At 40.3% G+C, this 20,715-nt stretch overlaps 1 protein-coding gene across 4 annotated transcripts in view; it reads right to left on the reverse strand.

Moving 5' to 3' along the window:
- Positions 1-20,715, reverse strand: part of NOL4 (nucleolar protein 4) — a 195,054-nt gene that overhangs the window by 131,180 nt on the left and 43,159 nt on the right. For all 4 annotated transcript variants that reach the window (XM_010574371.1, XM_010574370.1, XM_010574369.1 and 1 more), the window contains exons 3-5: positions 18,270-18,381; positions 17,646-17,758; positions 13,510-13,642 (exon numbers count right to left, since the gene is read on the reverse strand). In XM_010574371.1, the coding sequence (XP_010572673.1) occupies positions 13,510-13,642; positions 17,646-17,758; positions 18,270-18,381 (358 nt within the window). The remainder of the gene's footprint in view (positions 1-13,509; positions 13,643-17,645; positions 17,759-18,269; positions 18,382-20,715) is intronic.

Raw genomic sequence — 20,715 nt, forward strand, 5'->3', positions numbered from 1 at the left:
ACCCTCAGCAAATTTGCAGATGACATCAAGCTGAGTGGTACAGCTGACACACCTTGAGGGACAGGATGCCGTCCAGATGGACCTGGACAAGCTGGAGAAGTGGGCCCATGTGAACCTCATGAGGTTCAACAAGTCCAAGTGCAAGGTCCTGGTATCAACATAGGCTGGGGGATGAAGGGATTGAGAGCAGCCCTGCAGAGAAGGAATTGGGGATACTGGTGGATGAAAAATTGGGCATGAGCTGACAGTGTGCTCTCGCAGCCCAGAAAGCCAACCATATCCTAGGCTGCATCAAAAGAAGCATGGCCAGCAGGACAAGAGAGGCAATTCTGCCCCTCTACTCCACTCTGCTGAGACCTGACCTGGAGTACTGCATCCATCTGTGGAGTCCTCAGTACAGGAAAGACAGGGACATGTGGGAGCCACTCCAGAGGAGGGCCACGAAAATGATCAGAGGGATGCAACACCTCTCCTATGAAGACAGGCTGAGAGAGTTCAAGTTGTTCAGCCTGGAGAAGAGAAGGTCCCAGGGAGATCTTATGCAGCCTTTCAATACTTAAAGGGGGTTTATATGAAAGATGGGGACAGACTTTTTAATAGGGCCCATAGTGACAGGACAAGGGGTAATGGTTTTAAACTAAGGGAGGGTAGATTCAGACTAGATACAAGGAAGAAATTTCTCACAATGAGGGTGGTGAAACACTGGAACAGGTTGCCCAGAGAGGTTGTAGGTGCCCCATCCCTGGAAACATTCAAGGTCAGGTTGGATGGGGCTTTGAGCAACCTGATCTAGTTGAAGATGTCCCTGCTCATTCCAGGAGGGTTGGACTAGATGATGACCTTTAAAGGTCCCTTCCAACCCAAACCATTCTATGATTCTATACTGCTCTGGTTGGATTTAGCCTTCACAGAATTGGTTCTTCCAGAAATTCAGGCCCACGGTATTTCTGAACTCTCCGAGATGGTCTCTAATTAGAGCACAGGAAAATATATTAATCTGCTTAATAACAGATTCCCATGACACAAAGCTCCGCTTCCCTTCAGTGAGGAGTTTTCAGTTTACTTAGATAACCATAGAAAGAGATACATGTGATAAGAGAAATATAGATTTATAAATATGGTTATGAAACACACAAACAGAAAATCTATTCTTATTAGTAGATACTTCTGTATACACTTGAATTAGCTTTGTGCTTGTTCCATGCTGTGTAATGAAACATACAAAAGGCCAACATACAACTCAGTTCTAACTTTATTTTTAATAAATGCTGCTGGAAAAATAACCTTGTCAAGTTGGCAAGCTCAATTTCTGTTACTCCCTAAGCAGCCTTCATAACCCTCTACTCTCTGGATCTTTCCTCAGAACTGATTTCTGTTCACATGTGCATGTACAGCCAGGGAGAAACAAATGGTAAGGCATCCACTACATACTCGCATAGGAAACCGGAGTAAGTAAAATTTTCCTGCTTTGAAGGGTGCTGAAGGGGGACACTTTTCACTCTTAGCAGAAATAATGGAGTCAGGAGAGTGGTTTTCTCCTCATTTCTTCATTCAGGTTGAAAGTATAGATAATTGCAGTATTCCCAAGAGGTAGTCAGACAGTACAGGAGACTAGATTTCTTCCTGACCCACAAGACAGGAATATCTTTAAAGAAACTAATTATTATTCAGAGAAATTTACTCTGCAGGGCAGGAACAGTTTAAAAACCAAATAGTTATTTCCCTTCTATCTGTATACAAAGACCCAGATATTGGTACTGCTAACAGCTGCTCTCTCCATCATACATGTGTACTTGATGGTCAGTTAGGTTTGGGGTCTTACTAGCCAGTCTGTTCAGGTGTTAGCCAGCTCACCTGTTACACAAGGTCCTTGCATAACTTCACCTAAGAAGCAATGGGCTTTTTTTCTATTACAGTATGGTAGTTTGGTGGGCCACGTGCCTGATTTGGGATACCCCAGTTGTCCTCCCCACTGAAGCCACATCGCAGCATCCTCTTCTACAAAAACAGCAGATGCCCTAGAAGGCATCAAAGCCTTTCTGGAAAAAAAAAGCCATCCATAGAACAGAACTGCCCCATAGACTACCAACTGGACTACTCAAAACCAGGTAGTATGCTGGAAGGGGGTCCAAGAAACAGAAAAAAGACTAAAAAGCTACCACTACCCACCCAAGTCAATTATCCATACAGTAGAAGCTCTTCTGAAAGGAACCTGTTCTTCTGCATGGCCATGGTGGTGTTGGATCTGCCTGTAAAAGGCTAGAAGGCTAGGAGTGTACACAATTTCTTAGGTGGTGAAGAATTGTTTCTGAGAAAAAATAATTATTTTACCATGTCTACCCTCTCCTTTACAAAGCTGATTTAAGTAAGCTTCTATTGAAATCAGCACTTTACAATGCCAACAGACAGAATTAAGTTCAAGAATCTCCACAGAACCCTCTTTCTTAAATCACTGTGGAGAACTTGTCCAGGTTGTCATCTTACTCTTCAAAATCCACCCATACCACATGCTTTTTAATGCTGTCACCACCATTTCCCCACCTCCTTGAGTAAGCAATCATTTTAGGCCCTTTTTTTTCCAGGGACTGAATGGAAGCATGCTGCTGAGTAGCTGATTCAGAGAACAGAAAAATATTTGTCCTTTCTAATGGGCTTTACAACAACCATACTTTTAATTAAAATAGGGCATATTTGCAGGAGATAACAATGTGTGCAACTGCAAGTCTGTGACTACAGATGTACAGGAATAACCTGGGATTATAGTCTGATCCAGGAATCGAAGATGCACAGTTCCTAGAGAGCATACATAACTAGTACAGATCGCAAAAATGTAGCAGAAAGAAGAAAGGACGATACAGGAACACAGACAGAGCTTGGCTAACTTACTGAATTAAAGCTTATCATCTCTGCATAAACTGCACTGATGGTTTAACTGAAGAACCAGTAGCAATTTCAGCACCCACATTAACTACTTCAGGATCAGTTCAACTGCCCAGAACCTATTATGAAAACATGAAGGATGAAACCTTGTCTCCACTGGAGTTTATAGAAACTCTTATAATTGATTTTAGTAAGATTTTAATTGCACCCATATATTTTGGACACGATCATGTTGAATATGATTTCCAAAAGCCAAGTCCCTAAATCTCACAGTTCTTTGAAACTTTTCGTAAAAATACAGTCCTTCGACAGTTAACTAAGAGGGATATTTTTTAAAAGTTACGGATTGCTTTTGGACAGATAGAAATCATAGCTTTCTTTAGTAATGAAGATGTATACAGACCTGTAAACTATTCAAAGATTATCCATCAATTCTTCATACACATACAAGGAGTCCTCTTAAAAGAGATTTGACAGCACTGGTTGCTTCCATTTACTTTCTGCCTCTTTAGACCACCTGGCTGCTCTCAATATTTGTACCGCCTCCTCTTGCAGAAGGCCTATTTCTCCCATTGCAGGTAATTTGCATTAAAAGTTCTCAAGTCTTGTAGTTCTGTCTCTTCATCCTCTCTTTGACAGGCTGCAGCATCAGCTGCCTTCAGAATAACCATCCAAGAGATGCTTAAACAGTGTGACATAACAAACCCACCGCATGTCTTTACCAATTAAGTCATTACAATTTTAGTATGCTTCATATTTTGGTTCTTCTTGGAACAGTAACTTTGTGTAACTGAAATGTCATCTCTGTATTTTGTTTTCTTTGCAGAGAAAAAAACCAAACCTATTTCCTGTCTGTATCTCCCAATTTCTTTTCCCATTAAAGCAGTAATAGCAATTATCGCTCCTAAGAATTTAGACTAGTCTGTTGATATCATGGTTTTATCACAGTGTTTCTCAAAGTACAAAACCAAATTTTCTAATCAATTATTGCCCTAAAGTACCTATTACTGTTGCCTTATTTAAAAGCTGCTAGTGAACCACATGCTTTATTCTGGTTTATGATCTCATTTAAAACTCCAAGCCAATGTCTATGCTTATGTGAAATCCAAGTTTCAGAGTAGGAAAAGCTAGACACAGAGGTTTGAACTCCACCTTCCAGTCAGAAGTAATTATTCCTTTTACACAAGTTTAACAGTTTGTTTATAGCAGGGATCTGGGATGGTTATTAACAAGGATCACTCTGCCTTCTTAGGGAAGAAGTCTACCCAGTAAAGCACACAGACATCAGGACTGCTAGAAGTTCGGTAGAAGCAGTCACTAGCTCTCTCGGAGATGCATTAAGCTGACTGCTTGATTCATTTCACAAGAAAGCAGGCTTGTAAAAACTCTGAAATGAAACTGAAGCACTGAGGAAGAACTTAAGACATAAAGATGCAACTATACCCATAACCAGGAACTTCTGCAGTAGGGACTGATTTCAGGGCACTATTTCTGCTGGAAAACCACATTCCAGCTGCAAGACTAGCACACTAATGAGTTGTTATCTGATGGAAATGGAGAAAAGCTTGGGGCTGACCTAAGGCATCAATTTCTCTTCATTTCTGTGCACTTAAGTCTGAAAATTGTGTATTATATAAATTTAGATTCTTCCTTTATGTTAGCTTTTATCTGAATTTATGCTAATGGTAATGCCAACCCTTACAATTGAGGCTCTGGATTGGTTTCTCAGCATCACATACAGTACAGCCCACAAAGGCAACTAAATAGGGTGTGCTCCTCCACCTCTTTTCCCAGAGTGGGTTTGAGTAGCTACTAAAATCTGTTTGTCTCTCTGGAAGGGTGCTCCTTCAGCAACCAGCACTGGTCAGTGCCCACCTGGCAGGCAGCAGTGGAGAGACTGCTTCAGCCTCACACGTCTCCCAGCAAGCTGTTAACCAGTCACCAAGTGCTAAATAAAATTGCAAAGGAGACTAGCTGTATTTTAGTTTGTGTTGATGCTAAATGTAATTGTTGTATTTTTCTGCCTCCAGTCAACATGCAAACCATCCCTTCCATCTTTCTCACAATAACCAGGCTATCAGTATTCACGAATACTTGGAGGACACTACCGGAGTTTCATCCTACCCTAAACCTTTCAGAATGATTATATAATTTCTTCCATCCTGTTATTAGGAAGTGCCAGAGATAGCACATCCCTCTGCCTCAGAATAACAAATATGGTTACTATCTGGCAACATTAAATCAACTATTTGAAAACACCGCTTCACAGATCTCAGAACCACTTCCTATGTGTTAAAATATTACAAAACTCTATAGTGCTGAAAAAGTACTACTTTCCTTTTGTAAACAAAGTATTTGCATTTGGTTAAAAAATTACTCCTAATTTTAAACATTCAGTATTACAAATATTTTATCAAACAAGAAACACTTTAAAGAAATTTCCATTAAAAAAACCCAAAACTTTCACAAGAGAGCCCAGTGTCTCCAGGGAATTTCCTGTTCAGAAAAAAAAAATAACAGCTTCCCTAATTAAAATATAACACAGTGAAGAACTAATGGCTAAATTTAATTTTCTTTAAAACACATTATTTTACATGCCTTTTACTGAAATAAAAATGCTCTATTATGCTATTCAATATCAAACATAATAGCAAAAAGAAGTGGAGTCAATACCTAGCACACATTTTAACAGTAGTTAGGAGAAAAACCTCTACCTATACTGTAAGGAAGTAGATCAAATTAAATTAAGCAACCTGTGCGCATAGATCCTGCTAAAGTCAACTGGTACATACGAAAGGATAAACTGGGTAAAGTGCCTGTACTGGAAAGCAAAACTAAATCCCTATACCAGAATACCCCTCCTTAATTTTGAAGTTACAGAGAAATGGGAGGAAAAAGCCTGAAAGATACTAAGATAAAGGAAAAGAGCAGAGAAAAGTCAACCAAAACCAAACCCATGCTTTCAGAAATCCCACTAAGCTTAGTTACAAGGGCTTGCACACTGAAATCAAAGGCAAATTGGCTCCCTTCAGTACCTGCGCAAGGAAAAGATAGCTTGGTTGGTTAGTATTATTACCAAAGTGAAATGCCCACTGACAGAGGACCTGTACAACACTGGTGAAACCCGCAGACCTGTTTTGAAGGTGCAAAAGAATGCAAGTCTGCAGCTAGCCTTTTACACAGGGGTAGGCTTCACTTACCACTAGATTACTGATGTAAAAAAGAAGGGCTGTGAACAGTGAATGGTCTGCAAGCATTTTAGAATTCCTTGTAAAAAGATAATTCTGATTTCTCAGCTATTATTGGCTGCAAGTATTCCCTGATGTAATTATGGAGTAATAGCTGAGAATTTGATTGTAACCAACAGTTAGTAGTTTGTTGCTAACAAGGCAAACATGACAAACAATTTTGAGGCAATTATTGTCATTACAAGCCACACTCAATTGTTCAAGGCAAGTGTAATAGAAAGTGACAGTTGTGCAGCTGGGAGGGTGGCGCAGGAAATGGGATTGTTCTCTGGTTGCAACAGACCAGTCAGACTCTAGCAGAGAGTCTGCTCAATGCATAATTCATGTTTAATAATATTTTAGTCTCCAAAGCAAATTACAGTATAAGATAAAACAAAGACATATCAAAGAAAAAGAACACAAGTTATTAAAAGATGAGAGAAGACACACAAGTAAAATGGAGCAGAGGGGAGACATTCAGCACAGCCAACTTACAAGATGCTTGCAACTAGCAAATGAAAATAAAGTAACTCTACATATTAAAAGAGTCAGTTGTAAAAGTACTCCCTTTGCTACACTTCAGTGAGAGGGGTGCTCATGTCCACAGCCTGGTTTGAGACCCTTGTCTGATTAGGCAGGTCCACTGAGTTAGTGAAGTTCTGAAAGTTCCTTCCATTAATCTGGAGTAAGGAAGGACTGCTTTCCATGGAGAAACACTGATGCTTAATTTTTACTAAATTTGAGTTGTATAGAGAGTCAAAGGAAGATTTTCATCCATCGTACAACAGAAATACCTCATATATCAGCTCAGCATTCTGACGACAATGCACATACCAGCTGCCTCGTCAGCAGCCAGTACATTAAAATACTTGATTTGCTGAAAATCCCACCCAGCTCTCCTTAGTGATGTTAAGGACTGAAAGTTTCTAACGTAGCTGCACCAACATTTCAAGCTCTTGGCCAGGCTCAGTACTATGCATTATCACTGACATCATTAACACTGCTCAAGTGGCATTAGAGTGTCACTCGTAGTGCCTTTTGCATTAATAAGGTATCATCTCTAAAGAAGCCATTAAAATCCCACTGAAACAAGATTTCCACAACTCTCTCGCTTTCTGTCCTTGTTTCACCGTTTTCTTCCTCTTTCTTAAATGTATTGGTTTATGCAAATAATATTACATCAAAGCAAATCTGATGGGCCAAATCACCCCAGGTGTAGCTCCACTGAAGCAAAATAATACTAGTAGTATATGCCAGGTTCTCAGATCCGCTTTAACTCTGCTTAGGTGAAGACGATACTAATTTTCTCAGCTAGAGCAATATATTATAACTAACACCCTGTCTAAAGAAACCTTTGTGATTTTGACATGTGCAAGGTAACACTTCAGTGCAGCCCATAGACTTACTGAGAAACATGCATGTGTGACTGTGCTGTCTTTTGCTTTATTCAGTAATGAAGCTGGTGCTTGCAAAAGGTGGCAGATCGACAGCTGCAGAGACAGGAGACCTTTGCTAATGCTCAGAACAGATTGCTGGGCAGCCAAAGCAGAGACCTTCCTCACTCTCTCTTGCCAGCTTGTCTCTGCTCTTGTCTTTGGGATGTGGTTGTTGCCCTCATTCAGCCTGTGCTGTCTCTGCTCTTTCTCCCAAAATAGGGGAAAGGTAAAACCCGTTCATACAGGTGGGCTTTTCCCTTCAGGGAAATTACAGCAAGATCACAAAAGACTATGCATAAGGTGCTGTATTGCTAGCGTTGCCTGGATGTTACTATACTCCTCTCTTCTTTTCCACTGCCATGAGACAGACAGGTATCTTAGATCTCTTTCAGAAGACTGGTATTTATTGTTTCATCCTTAGTCATAAGAAGTGAGATTATTGCCCAAAATGTTTCAAGTTTCACTGGCTCAACAAAGACTAGAAGGTCTGAATATATCACAAAATTCAGTCAGCTCTCCTGGCCCCAGCTCAAATGTAATTTTAAATGCTCTGCCATGTCACCAATGGCTTGGACTCAGTTCAGAGTGAACAAACCAACAGCAACCATGGGTACAGCAAGCTCTGCTCCCTTGCACAAACACAGTTTTGACAACTTAATCAGCTGATGTTACTTGTTTCAGGTGAAGCTGTTGAGTAAAGATTATAGCTTCAATGCAGAAAATGGGTATTTAGATGACTGACTCCAATACTTGTATCTACCACAAATACCAAATGAGTGAAGGGAATAGTCAATGTGAACAACCACATCTCCTACATCTATCTTGTGGAAAGCCTGGCAACTTGAACATGCCAGGGAAAGAGAACTGGCGCCATCCAAATGACCACAAACTACTTGAAGGCATAGTCCTCCATTGAATTACAGTACTATTGCTCAATTTTCTATAAAGTGAAAAAAATACAACCAGGAAAAGCTTATCAGTAATCTCCACATCTAAGATGACAGCACAACCCCCATCAAAGGTTGAATGGTGACATATTTTGTCATACCTAGCTGCTATAAGCACAGTCTCCATACAGTGCCTGTGAGGGGGAGTTCTATTTAAATATGTATAAACATGTAACTATCATTTTCTAAAAACTAGATTGAAAAGAACATAGTCCCTCCACCCAAATCCAGACAAAACACTGATATGTTTTGGTGTACCTCAGTACAGTGAGAAATACTGAAAATAAATGAATTCTGCATCTTGCACTGAGTTACAGTCAAATAGTCTCATCCCTGATTTTTATTTGATAGCTCACATAGTGAAAAACAAAATTCAACATAAATTTTATACCTAACTCTTGTTACTTCTAGAGTTGTGCATGTTCTTAATTTCCTCTAATCAGAGCATCTCCCTACACCTCTCTCATTTCTTGGTGTCCTGGTTTCAGCTGGGATAGAGTTAATATTCTTTCTAGTAGCTGGTATAGTGTTATGTTTTGGTTTATGAGAAGAATGTTGATAACACACTGATGCTTTCAGTTGTGGCTAAGTAGCCTTTAGATTAAGTCAAGGATTTTTCAGCTTCTCATGCCCAGCCAGCAAGAAGGCTGAAGGGGCACAAGAAGTTGGGAGGGGGCACAGCCAGGACAGCTGACCCAAAGCGGCCAAAGGAGTATTCCATACCATGTGATATCATGCCCAGTATATAAACTGGGGGGGGGGGGTTGGCCTGGGGGGGATCGCTGCTCGGGAACTAACTGGGCATTGGTCAGCAAGCAATTGCATTGTGCATCACTTGTATATTTCAATCCTTTTATTACTGTCATTTTATTATTGTTATTACTATCATTATTAGTTTCTTCCCTTCTGTCCTATTAAACTGTTCTTATCTCAACCCACAGGTTTTACCTTTTTTTTTCTCCTGATTCTCTGTCCCATCCCACTGGGCAGGGGAGAAGTGAGCGAGCAGCTGCGGTGCTTAGTTGCTGGCTGCGGTTAAACCACGACACTTAGTAACTAATGAGCCACCACAGTAAGGGAGCAAACACACTCAGCTGTTCAGCACAGGGCTCCAACTAACAGGCAAGGGCAACAAGAGTCCCATTTTCCCTCAGGGTAGCAGCTCTTGTTGCCCCTGTGACAGACCTATCTAGAGGTCAGTTTTCACTACAAAAATCATTTTTGTACAGGTTGAAGCACTAATTAAAAAAAAAGACAAGCTCCTTTATTTCCAACTCAGTGTGCAAACCTTGCCTACTGTCTGTGGTCTGAGACCAGGGCAAAAGGGTTTGATCCAGCAACATCAGAGTCCCTAGAGCGTTATTAGGGGAAATGAGAATTATAGACAGCTCTCGAGTGGGAGCTTTGCCCACAGGTGAGTGGTATGCAGGGCTCGCTCCAAAGAACCAGCTTAGGACAAGGGAGCTGTAGCATGTATAGGGAAGGAAGAAAATAGGGGCAAGCAAGGGGAGAGGGTGCAAAAGAGAAAGGAACATACCAGCAATTTGCAGCCCTATTATCCAGCTGGCTGCTAGGGAAAGCAGCTCTGAGGCACTGGTAACCAGATAGCCCTACCCCATTCCCAGCTGGGAAATGAACCAATTGCAAATTAGAGCTGCTTTCCTTTTCTAACTCCCCAGGGAAGAGCAGCAGCTCTTTTCCAACTCCTCCCCCATCGTTGCAGCAGCCCTGCAGGTGCTCAGGATGCTATTTTCAGCCATTCACCAGCAGGTGTGACTCAAGGCCCTGTTATTTAAAAGCGTACAAAGGCTAATTTATAGTGGAAACTGTCCTTCATAATGTTCTGGCAACTTCAGTACTATGGATACAATTCACCAACTCTTCCCACTTTTCATTTCTTCCTCAATTCCCTGTTCCCTCTCAATCTAACATGCTTTATACAAGGAGTCTTATGAAGCTTCAGTATATTTGCAGAGACCAGCACTTTTGTACAGTACCAGCACCCATCTACTGCGAGGAAATACCTTCCCTCTCTGTGCCTTTCTTCTCAGCATTTTTCCTACCTACCATGACATTTCTGGGCGAAGAAGTCTACTGCTTTCAGTTGATACTGTAGATTGCTCTCATATTTGCCTTTATGCTCTTTAGGTTCAAACAACCTAACCATAAGAAGCAGAACACAGCGTACTAGACTGGAAGATATTGAGAAACCTCAGTCAAATTTTCTAGTATGAGCTCTGCAATGGAGTCTCAAAGCCAAATACCTATCTAAATATGATGCAGGTATAGCCTCAATGGAAGAGGGTATGAAAGCATCTTACTCCTTTTTTGTAGATAGTGTCAGCATTCCACTATGCTCTGATAAACTGAACTGGAAGAGGAGCCTCCATCTTTCCCCCAGTAGCATGGCCCAGCTCACTATTACATTCCTCTAGGGTACACGGACTCTGTTGATATGCTAGTACCAAATCAGTTGAAATCCATGGAAAAAAAATAATAGATGTCCCAAAATATTCTCATGCCACCTCACATGGAAAGCCAGCTAAGCAAAGTGATAGAACACATCACCTTTATGTACACTGGAGCTGTCACTAATCCACCCCAGGCAGCAGTTTTCCTAATGATTCCCATTAGCAAATCATTCTCCCAATGAGGGCATGCTTGGGGCAGCAGGAGACCTGTGCTGTCCCATTCCACCACAGACACCATTCCCAACCATGTGTGCACAGGCATCCTTACACAGCAGTAAGTTTTCACCTGCCAGAATGCAGCAAAGACATTTCAGATGAGCTAAATGTCAAGTGTCTTTATCTGTAGACTGAATGTGGTGGCTGACATAAACTGTCATGGACATATAGAATGTTTGAGGGAAAGGGGCAGGAATCACTTTAGACACACAAATTCATGCTTTGGTGATGGTTTTGGTATGCATGTGCTGTAATTAAGTATTAAATTTGTAAAATTTTACAGTGAAGGCTATGACAGCAAAAGGGATTGTACTGCTAAGTTCATTTAAGTTCCCTTTTGTCTTCCCTCCTTCCTGTTCCTGCTTCCAACCCTCTATCCCTGTGTTCATTATTTTCTTCCAATCTTCTTTTTCCTGCCCTCTCCTATCATTCTTCTTTTCCTCCCCTTCTCTAATGTCTTTCCATTGCTCCTTCAGCCTCTTCTCCCATATCTGAAAAAGCAGTGTTGCTATAACTAGCTACACTCAGGTTTGCTACCTGACAACAGCTAGCACAGGAAAACCATGAAGCAGGAAGAGCTGCTATTTCAAATCTCTGTATCAGCAGATGCTTTAGCAGAAGATGCAGCAAAAAATAGGATTGCCTTAGGAAGGTGAGCAAGTACCATCTGGGAGGAAGAGAAGGAAAGCTGAGAGATTTAAAGCAATTCTGTAAGATCACACTACCTGCAATTCAAAGACCACAGTGCATTTATTTCCCATACATTTTAAATAGCAAGTGACAGATTTGCAGCGTTGTATCATTAGTACTTATCTTCTAATATGATTAGATGCGGCACATCAATCTGGTTTTGGCAGGTATTAAGACATGTACAACAGGCATTTCTTCATAGGTTACTGTACTGAGCTATACTTTTTATTTCAGACATACACATGCACACAATTACTATTAAGAAACTTTCTATATATGTGAAACAGATTGAGTATATAGGTAAGCAAAAACCTCTAAAGCACAGTTTTGCACTGAAAGCCAGATGATACATTAAAAATGGCACCTTCCAAAGTATCCCTGAAAACTCAAACTTAGCAGTATTATTGTAATATATTAGCCCTGAAAAGTCAAACTTCAATAGGAAAGGGAACAGACTTTCCCTACATCTTGTGCATCAGAACTGCTCCTTTAGTGAACATACATAGAAATTAAGTCAAAAGTTGCACAAATTTTGTGATAGCTTGAGGACACTCAGGCAAAAGGCAGCTGTGGTTAGAATCTGGCCTACCAAATTATCATAGATATTCTCCTCCTTTATATGTCTGGAGAGCAACACAGCAGAAGGTCCTACCCATCACCAGATCCTATCAGCCACTATGCAGCACGCCCTTTCTCACCTAAATAGCTTACCAGCTAGCAATTGACCATGATGCATAAAGTGGAAAGAATCCAGCTTAACTGTCAAATCCCATGTATTTAGTGTTCAAGAGAAATATAAGAAGCGCTTCTGAATTGGCACACATGATCAGGAAATTACAGCATAACAAGTACAGAATACCAATGTGTTGTTTCTAATAGCAATAGAATGGACCTGCACTTTGGGTGTCGTGCATTCATGTGCCACACATGAGCCACTGTCACAGCCTGTAGTGGGCAGGCTCTTTGTGAGCTCCATAGGCAAGGAGAAAGTTCATTCCAAACCAGGCCCATCTAACTTGTTCTATAACAGGGGCTGAAATCAAAGAGTACATACACATCTATGCATCTTCTATGCAAAGTAAAACTTCCATCTCTTTCACCAACAAATTAGCTTTGTGTTGTAACTAATCTAGAAATAATTAACATTCAAATTTACAATGCTGCTTGTTCTGTTTTCTCTTCTTTTATCTCTATTTCCCTATCAGAGTTTGTCTTTTTCATCCTTTCTTCTGAATATCACATCCCAATTCCTAGCTCTCAAATAACCATGCTTCTGTCACACCCCTCTTCCTGATTTCAACCAGTAAAAACAACTTTCTCAGCCTTCTGGGTTGCCTCAGAAAGGTTTGAGTTTCATTTCCTTTTATGGCTGTGTATGTCACACTATGTATATAAAAATAGTAAAATAATAATACCTAACGTATAGTGGTCTAAGCACTCACCTGTTGCCTAAGCAACAAATAAATTAACCTGCAGAAAAACCCAACTTCATCCTCTTCATGCTGAGACATAGGTAACATACATTTCAAATTACCTAATGAAACACATTATGAAGAAAGGACACAGCAGGTACTAAATGAAGGCACAGAATGGGAAAAAGACAAGGCAATACCACATTTTCTGTATGAAACGAGAGCCTTACCATCCTGCTGGCCCTGGAGGTTCTGAGGACTTTGCATTCTCTCTTCCAGATTTGAGCTGAGGTCAGAGTTCACAGCTGACATCCTAGTGGAGTCACTCATATCAAACTCATCACTTTCTATAGAGCTTTCATCCTGCAAACGGAAAGTTTCAGAGACATGTCAGAAAACATCGTATGCTGTTCACATTATATGTGCAGTTCACTCGTTCCCATTTGTTTCACTCACACCTGGAGCGGGGTGTAATCATGCTAAATCTTTGTGTATATAAGCAAACAAGCAGAGCACATAAAGAAGAGCAAGGAAAACACAGTGTTCATGTGATATGATAATCTGACAAATGCAATTTGTTCAACTATGAGGATACTCCATTACCGCACACTTGTAACTGTTTCCCTAGTATTTTGCAAAAGAGGGCTAGTAAGTAGAGACCCCATACCAAGTCCTTGTTATTCAAATTTGGTTGAGGAGAGCTCTCCACATTCCCTACCTGAATCCTCTACCTTTCCCAAGCAAGGTCAGTAACCCCATGATGACCACTCACAGTAAGATATTTCCAAATGGCCGCTTGACCTAATAAGAATCCACCACCAAATTCCCTTGACATGATGTCACCCTTACACTGCTACTGTGTTTAAAGAAGCATCTATGAAAATGATAAAGCTTATAAAAGTTCTGAGCATATTCAAATGACAGTCAGTGGCAAACCGAAGTAATATAATCACATGAGAATCACTTCAAATTTATTCTACCTTATACATCTTTAATATGATTTATCCATCAAGTCTAATTACAAAGCATCTACTAGGGATGATAGCAGAGGGCAAAAAGTAAAAGTCCCAATCAAATATTTTGTCCCCATTTATAAAAGCAAAACAGGTTTGGACCTAGTCCAGCAAACATTCACGTACATGTTTAACTTCACTTGTTTCAGTCCCACTGAAGTTCATGCGTCCACTCATGGATTAAAAACTAAGCAACCACAAGTCTTGCTCTGTAAGCTGCTGAAGCAACATACAAACCTAAGGTGATATATTTTCAGTGACAATTTTTCTGAGATAATTACTCCTGTTATGAAGAAAAGCATTTTAAAGAACACAGAGGAAAATATGGCAAATAATTTTGTATTCCCTAAAGATCAGTTTAAAATACTTTTCTAATTAATATGATTTTTTATTTTTTTAGGGGAAAAAAAACCCAACTGACAGGATTCTGACTATTTTTCTGGGTTGCTCACCAGAATTGACCCAGAAAAACAGCAATCTTTAGAATATGATTTGCTGTGTACTTGTTGTGAACTGGTTTCTACAGATACTAAATGTAGCTGCTTTCTTCTTTCTGAGTGCTTGGCCTTTAAATCAATTCCTCTCTTGGGTCTCAGCGATGTTTCCAGCTTGCAGGGGCATTTCTCTCATTTTCAGAAGGCAAGTTCCCTGCAGTCACGACTCTTGTTAAACCGGGATGAAGTACTGCCAAATGCCATTCAGGAGCGAGAGTGGGACAACACACACGGCAATACTGTTTTGCACTGTCATACCAGGACAATGACAAATAACAAAACAAACATACTTTGTTCTCAAAGTTTTGTAAAGCACTAAACGGAAGAGTGAGATCTTCTCTAGTGGGCACCTGTCTGCCTTGCTCAGATAAGGTGGGAGCACCCCAGCTACAGCAGCAGCAAATACCTGAACCCTGCCCTCACACAAGAACCATGGTGCCCACTAGCCTCCTGCCCCAGAGAGAGGGGGCCAAGGCACATGCTGAGCTGATTCTGAGGTTTAGGAAAAATGCACACTGCTTGTTCAAAGAGTAAGATCAGAACACAAACTCCCCCAGACCTTCTGGAAGGCTGGGCCTCTGTTAAGACACAGTGGTATTTCTCATTGAATCCTGTAGGAACCAGCAAGCAGCAGCTTACGTTTTCCAATTCTGGGGTTAGGGCTCCCAGAAGAGGAGCTCTGGCTATCCAGCGCTAGCATAGGTATAAAACAATACACATGGGCAGGCCTGGGTTTGCCTACAGCACTCTGCAGAATATCTCCACCTCGCTTCCCAACCTGTGTAAACATTCATCTGAATCTGCGTGGACACACAGGCATGGGGAAAGGAGCTGGGAGCCACTGGCATCTTTGCACTGGTTGTAGCACAGCTGCAAATTCCTACACAGCGATGAGTTCTCCTGTTAGATGAAGCCTGTTTCCCTTTCAACGATGGCCTCAGCTTAAAAATGATGAATTGAGGATGAGAGAATTAGGAGGCTTTCAGTCACTGTGCTAGCTAGTCGTGGGATCCAAGTTTACTCCTGTCTCATTTCCACCCCCTCCACAAGAATACAGATATGATTGATGAAACCTTGGAAACAGAGTCTTCCTACAAACCCAAGCATGTTTTTCAAGTACATTAAATAGCTGGAACGTATGCACCAAAAATCTTTCTGCTTTGTACTACACCATTTTCATTTCCATTTTGTTCTCAGTGCAACAATGTACAGCCTGAAGGAAAAAGAAGTTCTTAACAAAACTGCCTTGAGCAAAGATGTAGAGATTATCTTGAGGACTTTCCTTGTGTCCACTCTGCCCTGGCAAAGACATTGTTACTAAAACATATCAAAAGTTACTTTTATCTTCATAAATCCAGTGCTACAAACATTTCATACACAGTAACATTAGAGCTGCAAAACTGAGCTGGGCAGGGAGACAGCAAGCAATGGCACTTCTTGCTGCCACCATATCATCTCCCCTGGTTCACCTAGATGAAAAAACTGGTTTAACACAAATTTCAGCCATCAGACCAGAAAGACTACACCTAAACATTCAGGCTGTAGAGGCACTGCGGCAGGTGGCCCTGATCCAGCATCAGCCCTTGACCCTGTTGTGGGTGGAGTAATTCTCAAAGGGAAGAATTGGAAAAAACAAAGAGTCCTTTAACTCCTAAGGCTGCTGCAAGGATAAAGCTCTTCTCTCCTGCTGCTTGAAACCCTGCTGCCAGATCCCTAAAAAGGGGCAGCATGCAGAAGGGAGGCTCAATAGGAGGGAAAGATGACCATGCTGTATTTGTGCATGAAGAACTCTGAGTCAGGGATCTCTCCCCACACCCTCCACAATTAAAAAAAAAGGCAAAAGCAAAACAAGGATCCTGATATTTCTAAAAGATTGATGAAATCCCTGTTCTATGGGGTTTTGAATAATTCATAAATCTCCACCAATAGCCCATATCTACTTATTATGAAACCAAATCTGGCTGACTCCACAGAAGTCAGGAGTCAGTCAGGGTCTTTGACATAATCCAGCTGCTAAGGTTGTTTTTGAAGGTTTTCTTTATTAAAAAATATGTTGCAGTCAGGCAGAAGGACACAGCGTGTAGGACTGCTTTTTGGCTGGCACATAGCTGGGCTTCTAACTATTTGGCAGCTGAAATGGTAAATGAACACATTTCTAGCAAAATTAGTTTATTACAAATAATTTGGTAGGTGCTATCCAATTGATGAAGCACTTAAGATCTGGAAAAACTCTGAATAAATCACAGAAAGAAAATAATTTTTTAGAAGTAAATACCATTCAATTCCAATTCTCTCTGAAGAAGCTTGATTCTCAGCCTACTTCTTTTCCTTTTGTTTCCTGTCTTTTTATTCAGTTTCAAAAGCAACCCCTACTCTTATTTATCAAGCTTTTTGCCTTAAAGATTTCAGCTGATGTTGCCAAGATTTCCATCTATCTCACTGTAATGTGTTGCATCCTGGCTGCTAAAGTTGAGAACACCATGGCATTCATTTCAGCTGTTGATGGTATGTTTTCTAGAAGTAGACAATGAAAGTCACTGCTGAACACAGCACTAAGTCTTGGGTGAACATGCTACCCCTGTTATCCTTTCTGCTGGTCCAGACAGTAAAAGGGCACCTTCAGGTAATTTGAAGCAGTACGGCATATTACCCCCAGCCATGGAAGGGTGGTAAGTCATTACATTTTCTCTCAAGCTGATTACTTGCAAACAGCCTTGGTTTGGTTTCAGACTGGCTATTTTAGCAACAAAATTATAAAGATGGGATCAACAATCATCTTCAGTTCAGTTTCCTGGCTACCGCAAAGACAAGTACCAAAGAACACAGGAGAACAGAAAACCAAAAGATTTCAGGTTTTACCTCATCTTGCTGTGAATTTAGTAGCTGCAGCTTCATGTGTTTCATATAAGCCATAGTAATTGGCATGTTGTAATCAATCATACTGGTCACCAAAGTTGGAGGTTTTCCATTATCTGCAACAAAAATATTTATTATACATTATATGTTAATTGCGGAGGCTACATCAGCCTACTCTGCAGTCAAAGTCAGACAGTTATGTCATTTAGTTCTAACTTTGGCATCTTCAATCGCTTGTAGGCTGTACAGATGGAAGTCTCCCGAAGAAAAATGAAAATCAAGTTCAAACCCTGAAAAGTGATGAGTTCTTCTTCCCTAAATGACTACAGCACATGCACCCTATCTATTCCTTATGTTTAAGCCCCCATATAAACATTTCCATAGCAAAATAAATTATTTCCTCCAGATAAAATCATCTTTCTGTTGAGGGTGCATATGGTATTACACTCCATCCTTAAGTGAAAGCAGAAGATTCACTACCTTCCAGCTTAAGTAAATGAGATGATCTAAATTACTGAACTGTTCCAGTCTACCAAATTTTTATGAACCCTCACTTAAGCTAGGAAAATATAAATGGGTATTAGGAGTAAAATTACTTTACATCCCACTATTTGACACTAAAACTACCTTTATGATCCGCTCCATCTGGGTTTAAATGCATTCTTTTCTGGCACTCTGAGCAGCTCATTAGAAATCGTGTCACCGCTTCTCTCGGTAGGAAGGCATAGGTCTCTGAAATCTGAAATGAATAACAAAATATAGGTGTTATTATATAAGCTGATTGAACATGATTTAACAGAACTGATCATTATATTTCCAAATAAGGCATATTATCTTATAATGCCAGGAAGCACAATGAAAGCATGTTCTGCATACTATGTAGGATTTCAAGAAACATCTATCCAATCTGCCTACTTATCATCTAATGCCTAATAACAGTTGATACTGAACAAAATTTCATTTATATCAAAAGGGGGTTTGTGTTCTGTCTACAGGTTTTTTTCAAATTCCTCTCAGCAAAAAGATTCATACATAACAGGCATCCCACTGAGGGTTGTTTTTAAAAAAAGTTGAAAAGCAACCTTTTTCTTATAACCAACACCAAAACCAGAAAGTGCTTGGCTTATGTGCTCTATTTATTTTTATTGTAACAACAGGTAGACAGATATAGGACTCAGTGTATTAGCAGCAATGACAGTCTCCCTACTATTGTAAATTTGTATTTGAATGTTTTGCAAAAATATTCTTGGAAAGCTCGTGATTTAATACTATGGAGTAAATATGTTATTTTTACTAATAGTTATAGAATTTCAGAATTGCTGGATTTTAAAGACTCTCGTTTACCTTGAAATAACAGATTTTGGTTGTTTCCTCATTTCAACGTTATCATTCTTTCCAACCACATACTCACAAGCAGGCATCAGAGGGATTTTTTTTCTTTTTTGAAAGGGGAGAGGAGGAAACAGGTATTGCTGGTTTTGAAGATTGCATTCCCCCCACCCCCAAGGATGCATACATCTTTATAGACATTTTGCCTTGGTGAAAAGGACCTGGAGGTTGGCGCCAAGCTGAAAATGAGCCAACAGCATACTCTCTGATCACAGATAAAACCCATCTCATACTGGCTATGTTATGTGTATGGCCAGCAGATAAAGCAAAGTTATTATCCCTCTCTACTCAGTGCTGGTAAGACAGCAGCTGCAATAATGTGGCCAGGTTGCCCCTCCACAGTTCAAGAAGGCTGCTGAGGAGTACAAGCAGGCTCTGTGGCAGGCCACCCTGGCAGCTGGAACCTAAAGGAAACCTTCAAGGAAGGGTTGAGGGAGCTGGATTTGTTTTATGTAGCTTATGAGGCAGAGAGAGATCTAATTGCAGCCCACCACTGCCCAAAGGGGAGTTAAAAAACTGGGGAGAGAAATTCTTCACATGGTATAACCAAGGACAACAACCACCAACTGCGGTTTGAGACATTCAAACCGAACATCAGCAGAAACTTCTTCACTAAGAGGCCAGTGCACAGGAGCAGCTTTACCAGATGAGTGGAAGAATCTCCAGACTTGGATGTTTTCATGACATTACAAGGCAAAGCCATGGCTTTTCTGTGATTCATTATACATGTTGATGTATATACACTGAACAGTGCAAGTATTGTAAGGAATCTCTAGCCTTTCTTTTCCCAACCAAGGTGGTTGCCTTGCAATGGAGACAACCCCTAAAGAAAGACAAAGTCCCTGCAAGAGAGATTAAAAGAGTCAACTGATATTTGCTTGTATTCCCTTATTGTAAAACCTACAGCAGGACTGGATTTCCTATCAAGCCCTGCATTGATGCAAGTCTCTGTAGGAAGTGCAGAAGGATGGAGGTGGGGTGTATCAAAGTGTGGATACAGAAAGGACAAGGTAACTTTCTTTAACTGGATGTAAAATGGTATTCCATACTGTGTAAATCACTCATGCTCCTCACAAGGGTGCTAAAAGGAGGAGCAATGGCAAGTTTTAACTCTCTTACACTCTTCTCCTTGGCTCGTCACCTACTTAATCTGTGTTGAAACTTATGTTTCCTAAAACTCCACGGACCAAATTTATCATGACAGTATTTTGGAAAATAGGTGGAGTTTAAATTAGTGTTTGTTGATATGACATGAGTCATGGAAATACATGAAAACGATGCATTGTAAAATAAGAACGCAAATTATACCATCCTGTTTATGATATTGTTTAGGCCATTTATTGTTGTTGTTTTCTTATATAACAGAAATCTTATTTTGAGGGGGAGAAGGCAATTAGTATAAAAGCAAAATTTGTTCTGTGATGAAAATTGGTAAAGATTTTCTCTGGGCCTGAAAAAAATTATCTGAAAATGAAGGCGCTAAATGAAGCCATTTTTGAATGGGAGATGCTACCAAAAAAATTTTTTTCAGATTATTTTTCCTGGTTTTTATAACACAGAACAGATGTTTATTTACCTTTCTAAATATGAAAACATTGGTTATACTCATGCCGTATGGAATCTTAAAAAAGAACTTAAAATCAGCTAGAATTTAGCATTAAGAAAATTGGTAAGTGCACATACA

The sequence above is a fragment of the Haliaeetus leucocephalus genome, unplaced genomic scaffold (assembly GCF_000737465.1).
Source record: "Haliaeetus leucocephalus isolate CR32 unplaced genomic scaffold, Haliaeetus_leucocephalus-4.0 Scaffold428, whole genome shotgun sequence".
Lineage (NCBI taxonomy): Eukaryota > Metazoa > Chordata > Aves > Accipitriformes > Accipitridae > Haliaeetus > Haliaeetus leucocephalus.